The sequence below is a fragment of the Fulvia fulva genome, chromosome 10 (assembly GCF_020509005.1).
Source record: "Fulvia fulva chromosome 10, complete sequence".
Classification (NCBI taxonomy): Eukaryota; Fungi; Ascomycota; class Dothideomycetes; order Mycosphaerellales; family Mycosphaerellaceae; genus Fulvia; species Fulvia fulva.
The window spans coordinates 2,047,915-2,057,702 of record NC_063021.1 but is presented as its reverse complement, the minus strand read 5'-3'; the positions used below and the strand labels follow the sequence as shown (position 1 = coordinate 2,057,702).

Genomic DNA, 9,788 nt, shown 5'->3' with positions numbered 1-9,788 from the left:
CGAAGTAATACTATAAGAGAATGCGCTTCTTAGAGCTCGTAACTCTAAGCTTAAACGATAAGTTAAGACTCTTATAAAGCGCCGATCTCGTAAACGAAAGCGTCTCTAGTACGGCGGGGTCTTAGAGTATAGAGTTGGCTCGTTATAGGTAGTCGTCGAGTCGTTAAAGGCTATAGAATAGTCAAAGAAGAGTCGTAGGTTAGAGGGTACGAAAGAGGGCTAGCTAAGTAGACGGCGGTATAGTAACTACGGTCGGACTAGCTATAACGTACGAACGTACTAGGAAGATAAAGAGAACATTTCTTAATCGGATAAGAGTATTAAGTTCACTAGTTCTATATTTTATAGTAGTAAAAACGATTAATAAAGAATACGAGTTAGTCGTACTAAGACAAAATTACTAGCTTACTAGTATTCCTAGCTTACTAGTACTTTACGCTACTACTAACGAGTATAATTATAGTTCGAGTAGGCGGGACTCTAGGTAAATAAGCTCTAGGATAATAATCCGCGCTATAGTATAGATCTTAGTTAAGAGGAGACCGAGCTCGTAGGTAGCGGATAGTTCTTCGTAGATATAGTAAATAACTATCGTAAGAGCCGTATCGATACGCTCGTTATTTAGGGCTAGTACGTATAATCTATAAAGATTAGGTCGGGAGTACGGGCCTATTAGAAAGGTTATCGTAATAGTAACTTTAATACTATAGAGGAGACAAGAATTTGCTAAAGTATAAAAGATATAGGGACGGATTAAAGGTAAAGCCTTTCGCGGTAAGTATAGCGTCTTTACCGCGTATTATGAACGCTAAGCTAATTAGGAAATTCAAAATAGGAGTATATCTCGATTAAGGGTACGACGGACGACTACTACGCTAATTACTAGTAGAATAACTATAGTAGAGAGTATACGGCCGCGAAGTACTATTATAATAGCTTTACGAGAGTAGTAGAGAACCTAACTAAGGAGGAGAAGCTAGATCTCGACGCGGTCTATAAGAGTAATACTAGCGTAGATAGCGCTAGACGATTAACTCGTATAATTAATAAACCTAATTAATTTTAGTAGGTATTACTTAGGAAAAGCTTCTTAAGGGAGTAAAGAAGTAAGATAGGATAATTCATAATTCTAACGAGGCTACGACGGGATAACTAATAAGCGATAACTGTTAAGATGTAGCATCTCAAAGGGAGTCAACAATCAGGAAGTGATCTAGTAGCCTAAGGTATCTACGATAACTTAGCTTATAGGGAGATACCTTCTCTCCCCTTTAGCTTAGATAGACATCCAACACAATCAACATATTGGTTCCTAATATATTGCTATATACTCGTGCTATTAGTCAGTTAAAGGTTGATTTCTTACTCTACTCCGCTACTATCTACCCGTACCTATTTAATAGGCTATAAGCCCGGGTTTATATAGGAATAAGAGCAACCTATAGTAGTATAGGTTACTTGTATCCCTTACTATCGTAGTAGAAAACATCTAGGAATCAGAAGTCTACCCCGTCTATCCTATTAAGGAGCTTAGTTCGATACTAAGTAATAGGTAACCTAGACAAGGACTCTATACGGCTTACTTAAAGCTAATACCTTAAAGATACTCTATAGGCAGAACTGCATCGAGATACTATTAAGAAGGACTTCAAGTAAGTTATTTGAAGCTCTACTAGGAGAGACAGACCTGTATCCTAGCCCCGAGACCTTATACCGCTCCTTCTTTACTTTACTAAGTAGGCCTTAGTATCCACACCTACGAACTTTCCTATTCTATACTAGAAGCCTTAGTAGGATCTAAGCTACTACCTTAGAACATATACACCTTGTTTCATTACATCCAATTTATTATAGATTTATACTAAGAGAAGATAGAGGAGAAGGGAGGCAAAATCCCAATTCTTAGTAGGGACAATTAGAAGATGTTAAATAGGTACGAGTTGCGTAGTAGTAGAAGACGGCGGATTATACGAAAGACGAAGAAGGACCTAATTGTCAGGGCGAGAGCCTGGCCTATGAGATGCAAGGGTGAAAGCGAGAATGCAGGTACGAAGTGCAGATGCAAAAGGGTATAGTATGATTGCTACACAAAACAAAAGACGAAGAAAGCAAGAGAGGCCTAGGGAAGGCCAGATATTTATACGCGACCCTCGCGAGTGCGTGTCCCCGCATTAACAGGGCTAACCCGTACGAAGCCGCGCTTAGCAGCTTTGCTCAAAACCTTATTCCAACCTGCCCTACGTTCCGAGTCTTCCACGTGCTTCAAGGTTTGGTAGAGGGGTGAATTTGGAGGGCTGGGTCCCGTAGTGAATGTTACGGGGCATGTGATTCTTAGCGCTTATACACTAAGCTAGACTGTCACTTCTTGACGACTTCTAAGCGCTCTAAGGCTCTTCTGTCCCTACCTTCTATACACTCTGTGGGGAGACTATGACAGTAGCCCCCCCGAACAAAGCTAAGTTCCTACGAAGCCGTAGTAGTTCCACATATCGAGGATGTTCAGCTTCAGTACTAGGCCTAGGCCTAATGTTATGGTCGATATACTATTAGTAAGCCCCGTCGAAGAGCTCAGATTCGAAGAGCCTGCCGATGTTGACTTCTAGGCCGTCTACGCGGGCGTGGTATTCTTCGATTGCTTGACGATTGAAGATGATATGTTAGATAGGTTCCTATAAGGTATCCTACTTAGGGCAACCTTACTATTCGACTTTATACTTGATCGGCGGTAGTCCTTTAACGTCGTTAGGCTCTACGCGGATTCCCCGGATCTTGCGGACGGCATAGTCGTCAGAAGGTAGGTTAATAGGCTCGTCGACTTCTACTTTATCGGGAGGACCTAGTATGTCTTAGTTTTAGTTCGGGAATAGGTCCTTAGCCGACGGCCGAAGGCGTACGGGATGGAAGACGTCGTGGATCTTTATGTTCGTAGGAAGAGCTAGACGGTAGGCGTGTGAACTGATACGCTCGGTGATCTCAAAAGGACCTAGGTTCTTCTAGTTTAGCTTCTTAGAGGGGCGGTCCGTCTTGATGTTCTTAGAGTTGAGGTAGACCATATCGCCTACTTAGTAGTCGGGAGCTAGCTAGCGACGACGATTAGCTTGATCCTCGTAGATTGCTTATACGTACACTATCTCGTCGTGAACTTCTTTATAGATCTGTAAGAGTATAGTAGCGAACGCGTCTGCTGCTTGCTCGTTTACGTCTTCGGTAGGCGGGAGAGGTTCTTCTAGTTCTATGCCTATACGAGGGTAGTAACCTCTCGTAGTATAGAAGGGAGAGTAGCCAGTAGTCTCCGAGTCCTAGTTACGAGTAGCGAACTCTACCGTAGGGATATGCTAAGGTCAATCCTTCTAGTAGTAGTCGACGAAGCAACGAAGGACCTACTCGAGGATAGCGTTCGTAATTTCGGTCTAGCCGTCGGTCTGTAGCTAAAAACTGGTCGAGAGGTTATGCTTGATGCCTAGGATAGCACACAGACGCTTCTAGAAGTACGAGATGAACTGGGTGCCTCTGTTAGAGGTGATGCTATCCGGGAGGCCTTGAAAGCGCTAGACGAATTCGTAGAACAAGCGAGTAGTCTCCTTTACGGTCATACTCTAGCACGGGATTATATACCGGTCCTTAGAGTGACGGTCCACGATCACTAGAAGGGCCTTTGCTTTCACGCCGCTAAAGGTCTTGCCGTAAGGAAGATCGGTGATAAAGTCTATAGTGATGTGCTTCTACGGACGATCAGGAGCCGGGAGAGGGTGCAAGAGACCGTAGGGACGGTGGCGGTTAGCTTTGGCTCTTCGGCAAGTAGCGTAGTTTAGTACGTAGCGGCGGACGTCCTTCTAGGAATACGGCTACTAGTAACACCTAGCGAGGAGCTTGTAGGTCTTAGCTACGCCTAGGTGACCCCTAGAGGCGGAGTCGTGGATGATTTGAAGAATCTCAGCTCGGATATTAGAGCCTTCGGGCTGCGGTACGTAAAGCTTCTTACGGAAGTAGACGACACCTTCCTAGAGCTCGCACTCGGACAGCGAGAAGCCCGGGAATGTCCTCGCGCCAGATCTAAGGGCCTGAACTAACTCTTAGGCGTCTATGTCGGTATCGTACGCTATTCGTACTCGTGCTATAATGCCTTCGGGCTGCTCCTTATTATCAAACCCCTCAAAGTCTGATTCGGATGAGCCGTCGGTCGTTACTAAGCCCTCTTTATCGTCGTTCAAGTCCTCAGCGTCCGAGGCGTATTCTTCAGGCTCGGATTCATCGTCACTCTCGTCAAGGTAGGCAGGAGCGAGCACGAGAGTAGTAAAGGAAGCGGCGAGCGTAGGCTAGCCGTTCGATAGGTACTCTCGAAGCTCGGAAGAGAGGTTGTACTCTTTAATGACTTGTTGCTCTACGATTTGCCGGCCCCCTCTTCGATTAACTAGAGAGTCACTAGGGCGGCGGGTAAGGGCGTCGGCTATCGAGTTGGCCTTACCGGGCGTATACGAGATTATAAAGTTAAACCGGGAGAGGAACTCGCTCTAGCGGGCCTAGCGACGATTAAGTAGCTTGCTCTTTATAAATTAGACGAGGTTCTTATAGTCGGAGCTTACTTAGACGGGCATAGTAGAGCCTTCGAGCTCGGGGCGCTACTCTTCGAAAGCTTTAACGATAGCGAGAAGCTCCTTATCGTAGATCTCGTAGTTATACTCCGTAGCGGTCATCTTCTTAGAGAGGAAGGCGAGAGGTAACTAGGGGGATTTAGGCGAGCGGCGTTATAGTAGGACACCGCCTACTACGCCGTCGGATACGTCGGTCTCTATACGGGCCTCTAGTTCGAAATCGAAGTACTATAGAAGCGGGTTCTTAACAAACTTCGCTTTAAGCAAGTTAAAAGCCTCCTAGTATTCGTCGGTCTAGGCGAACTTCTTACCCTTACGCGTGAGCTTTATTAAAGGGCGTACTACGCCCGAAAATACGTAGATAAAGCGGCGGTAGAAGTTAGTAAAGCCTAGGAAACCCTAGACCTCTTTAACGTTCGTAGGAGTATCCTATTCGACGATAGCGTCGATCTTCTCTTAGTCTATCTTAATGCCGTCTACGGTAATAATCAAACTAAGGAACTTGACTTCGGTCTTCTTAAACTCGTACTTATCGATGTCGAGCTATAAGCCGGCGTCTACGAGCTTCTAAAGGACCTTATAGACGTGCTCGCGGTGCTCCTCCTTAGTCTCGCTATAGACTAGGATGTCGTCGATATAGGTAGTATAGAACTAATCGAGGAACTCCTAAAGGATGTCGTTAATAAAGTTCTAGAAGGTACTAGGCCCGTTATAAACGCCGAAGGGTATAACGAGCGACTCGAATAGCCCGTAGCGAGTACGGAAGGCTATAAGATACTCGTATCCTTCTACTATTCGTAACTTGTTAAACGTAGCAATAATATCGAGCTTAGTAAAGTACTTGGCCTTAGAGAGGCGCTCGAGCGTCTCTTAAATTAACGGTATTAGGTAGCGGTTCTTCTTTATAATAGCGTTTAAGCCTCGGTAGTCTACGTAGAAGCGTAGACTACCGCCGGGCTTCTTAACGAACATAACGGGACTACTAGCGCTAGAACGGCTCGCTCGAATAAACCCCTTCTTTAGGTTCTCTTCGAGGTATCTCTTAAGGACGATAAGCTCTTCTCGGGACATAGAATATAGCGGTCCGAACGGTAACTCTATACCTTCTTCTAGCTTAATCTTATAGTCGTAAGGGCGATAAGGAGGCAGCTCGTCTACGGCTTTAGTATCGAATACGTAGAGGATATAGTGTACCTAAGGAGGGACCTTCGTAGTAGGGTCGGTAGGTATACGCTTCTTATCGAGCTTCTCGAGGGCGATATCGATATCGCGGAGAGAGGCGGCGAAGACTTAAGCTTTAGGCTACTTAGTAGTAGTAGTGAAGGTAGCGGCGTTCACCTAGAAGATCTTAGTATACTTAGGACCGCGCTAAGGCGGCGGAGAAGGCGGAGGTACCGGAGGAACTTCTAGAGGGAAGCTGATAGTAAGGGAAGTCTAGTCGATAATAGGTCGGTATCGTCTAAACTAGAGGAGGCCGAGGATAAACTTCTAATACGGTAGGGACGTAAGGAAGCTAGTGATCGACATACGCTTACCTCCGAGGGTAATTAACGTGTATATAATATAAGTAATCTTACTAGTAGTAGTCTCCGTGCCGTTAAAGAGTTTAAGGGTACGAGGGTACTTTAGTTCCTAGGGTTCGAGGTTAAGAGAGGTCGCGAGTTTATAGTCTATAAAAGACTCGCCTAGTACGCTAGTGTCTATAAGAGTGAGATTAGAAGAAGAGAGTTTCTTTAAGCCGATATTTATATTCGTAACGAACGGTTTATAAGCGTAGTCCTTACCCGTCTCGTCGTATAGGTCTAGCTATACTATATTGATCCTCAACTTCTTTCCTCTCTTCACTTTCGGTAAACGTTATTCTTAGTCTTCATCGCGTCGATAAGGAAGACCTAGGCTTTTTCCTACTTAGCGGGAGTAGTAGGAGTAGGCTCGATAGCGCCGATAGCGCCGCGAACCGGGTTACGGGCGTTACGGGTAGCGAGCTACGGACAGTTAGCTACGATATAGCCTAGACCGCCGTAGTAGGTATAGAGTCCGGCCTAGCGACGGCGAAGCTTCTCTTCGGAAGTAAGCTTACCGTTAACGAGGCCCTAGACTCGAGGGACGGCGGTACTAGCGCTAAGATCTATAGCGTTACCTATAGAGACGGGAGGGAGAGCCGTAGGAGCGGCGGCGCCTAGTAGAGTAGCGAAGTGGCTTCCGGGACTACGAGGCTAACGACCTTAAGAACGGGAAGCGAGGAGAGAGGCGGTGTGTTTTATATTAGAGTCGAGGCGCTAGTAGGTCTCGACGAGCTTACGGAAGCTTATAGCACCGACGTCCTTGTCCTCGAGGGCTCGAAGAAGCTTAGCTAACAAACTACGGCGGAGAGTACTCTTCTAAGTCTCTTCGTTATAGCCGGTAAACCCGATATCGCGGTTAAAGGCCGCGAGGTACTGGGCGAAGCTCTTATTCTTCTAGAGGAGGTTATAGATAGCGTTCTAGGCGGTAGCTCTACGGTCTAGATTACTAAAGGCAGTACGGAGGTCCTATATTAAGGTAAGGACGTCCGGGTAGCCGATAGTCTACGTAGCGTTATCGATATAGTATTATACCTAAGCCGCGGCGTCTCCCCGAAGGAGGGAGAAGACGTATATAACTTTGTCCTTCTCTTACGGAAAGTGGTCGGTATTAGCTAATAGCTTGATAGTAAGCTATGTCTTAAATGCCTTAAACTTACTCTTATTACCGTCGAACTAGTCTAGGTCGTTAACCTTCTTAGAGAAGTACTAGCGGCGGTTATCGTCGGCGTACGGGGCGAGGTTCTAGAAGGTGTTTATAATACCTTAAAGGTATATTACTTAGTTATTTGCTTGCTCGACCTGCTAGGCGGTCTCGCGGAAAGAGGAGACGGTACGGTTAATAAGAGCGTAGGCGGTATCGGGGTTAGCGTTTACCTAGGTACCGAAGGTAGCGGCGTTCGAGAAGGGGATATTAGTCTACTTACTAAAGTGGAATACAGTGTCTTAGTTGTCGAGGTTAATACCTCTATCGGTAGCGTAGTCACCTATAAGGATGACTCGAGTAGTTAACGGTTTGTTAGTCTTTCGTAATATTAGGGCGAGAGCCTAGCCTATAAGATATAAGGGTAAAAGCGAGAATATAGGTACGAAGTGTAGATGTAAAAGGGTATAGTATAATTGCTACACAAAACGAAAGACGAAGAAAGTAAGAGAGGCCTAGGGAAGGCTAGATATTTATACGCGACCCTCGCGAGTACGTGTCCCCGTATTAATAGGGCTAACCCGTACGAAGCTACGCTTAGTAGCTTTGCTCAAAACCTTATTCTAACCTGCCCTACGTTCCGAGTCTTCTACGTGCTTCTTCTAGGGTCTAGCGTAGTCGCGGGTACTCGCGGGAGTGCCGTAAGTTATATAGTTACGAGCCGAAGTGAATCTGTTAAGGTTTAGTAGAGGGGTGAATTTAGAGGGCTAGGTCCTATAGTAAATGTTACGGGGTATATAATTCTTAGCGCTTATATACTAAGCTAGACTGTCACTTCTTAACGACTTCTAAGCACTCTAAGGCTCTTCTGTCCCTACCTTCTATACACTCTATAGGGAGACTATAACACTACGCGCGTTAAGAAACGCCCTAGTAGTCCACTTCTTTATCGTCTATATCTTCTAGGTCATATAATAAGACGTTTAGCTCCGCCCCTCTATTAGGGCGAGAGCCTAGCCTATAAGATATAAGGGTGAAAGCGAGAATATAGGTACGAAGTATAGATACAAAGGGTATAGTATAATTGCTACACAAAACGAAAGACGAAGAAAGTAAGAGAGGCCTAGGGGAGGCTAGATATTTATACGCGACCCTCGCGAGTGCGTGTCCCCGTATTAATAGGGCTAACCCGTACGAAGCCGCGCTTAGTAGCTTTGCTCCAAACCTTATTCTAACCTGCCCTACGTTCCGAGTCTTCTACGTACTTCTTCTAGGGTCTAGCGTAGTCGCGGGTACTCGCGGGAGTGCCGTGAGTTATATAGTTACGAGCCGAAGTGAATCTATTAAGGTTTGGTAGAGGGGTGAAGTTAGAGGGCTAGGTCCCGTAGTAAATATTACGGGGCATATGATTCTTAGCGCTTATATACTAAGCTAGACTGTCACTTCTTAACGACTTCTAAGCACTCTAAGGCTCTTCTGTCCCTACCTTCTATATACTCTATAGGGAGACTATAACACCCTCCTACTATAAAGCTCGCTACTTCTCTAGTAAAGGGCTCTAGTCCGTACCGTACTAGTGCCTACTTCTTCTTCTCGCGATAGTTTAGGGATTATACTGTTATCGATATCTTATTCTATAGATAGTGACTAAAGTAGTAATCCGATCTAAATACCACCTCGCCTATCTTCTAGAAGATGTTTAGGTTATACGCTATAAGCTACGGTAGGCTAAAGACGATATTATATTCGAGGTCGGTAACGTAGTATAATATTTGCTCGTAATAATTGCCGATAACTACGTCTATAAGGGCCGCGTATATAATCTACCGTATAGTGGCCGTTCTATCTCCTAGTATTAGTCGTCGGCTTTACGTCAAAGGGATTAGGGGTATAATATATTTGCGTATAAATTTCTAGTTAAGAAAGAGAGAGGTAGAAGCAGAATCTATAAGGCCTCGAGCCTTTCTATATTATATTATTACGGGTAACACTATATAAGGGTATATAGCTAGCTATTGTTTATCTAGTACGTATACTAATATCTTAAGCTCCTTACTATAGTCTATTACCGTCTCTTATATTCCGTGTCTCTCAATCTTATACTCTTTCTATCCTAGGAAGTTCGGGTAACCGCTATCTACTACGCTTAGGTAGCGGTCGTACTATTTCCCTACTACGGATCGGCGGCTAGGGAACTAAGGTTCGCGTTCGGATTCGGCGTAGTATTACGTAGACGCGGTAGACGATAGTCGCTATCGTACCTATATATTAGGCATTTAGGGTTAGTCGATACGTAAGAACCTATACGGTAGCGGTAGTACTTACCCTACTTCTTAAGGTCTTCGCGCTACTTACGGTTAAGCGTAGGTAGGTTCTATAGATATATCGGTAGATCCTCCTTCTTCTTAGTACTAGCGTACTATAGTAGGCGCTATACTAAGGCACCTACTATACCGATAGCGGTACTAGTAACTACGTTACCGTTATTCT

At 45.0% G+C, this 9,788-nt stretch overlaps 1 protein-coding gene across 1 annotated transcript; it reads left to right on the top strand.

Moving 5' to 3' along the window:
- Positions 1-801: 801 nt before the first annotated feature.
- Positions 802-1,060, top strand: CLAFUR5_12137 (uncharacterized protein; the record flags this gene model as incomplete). Its single annotated transcript, XM_047911285.1, has 2 exons — positions 802-837; positions 890-1,060. 2 exons carry the CDS (start codon positions 802-804, stop codon positions 1,058-1,060), a joined length of 207 nt encoding a protein of 68 aa, XP_047767092.1.
- Positions 1,061-9,788: the final 8,728 nt, after the last annotated feature.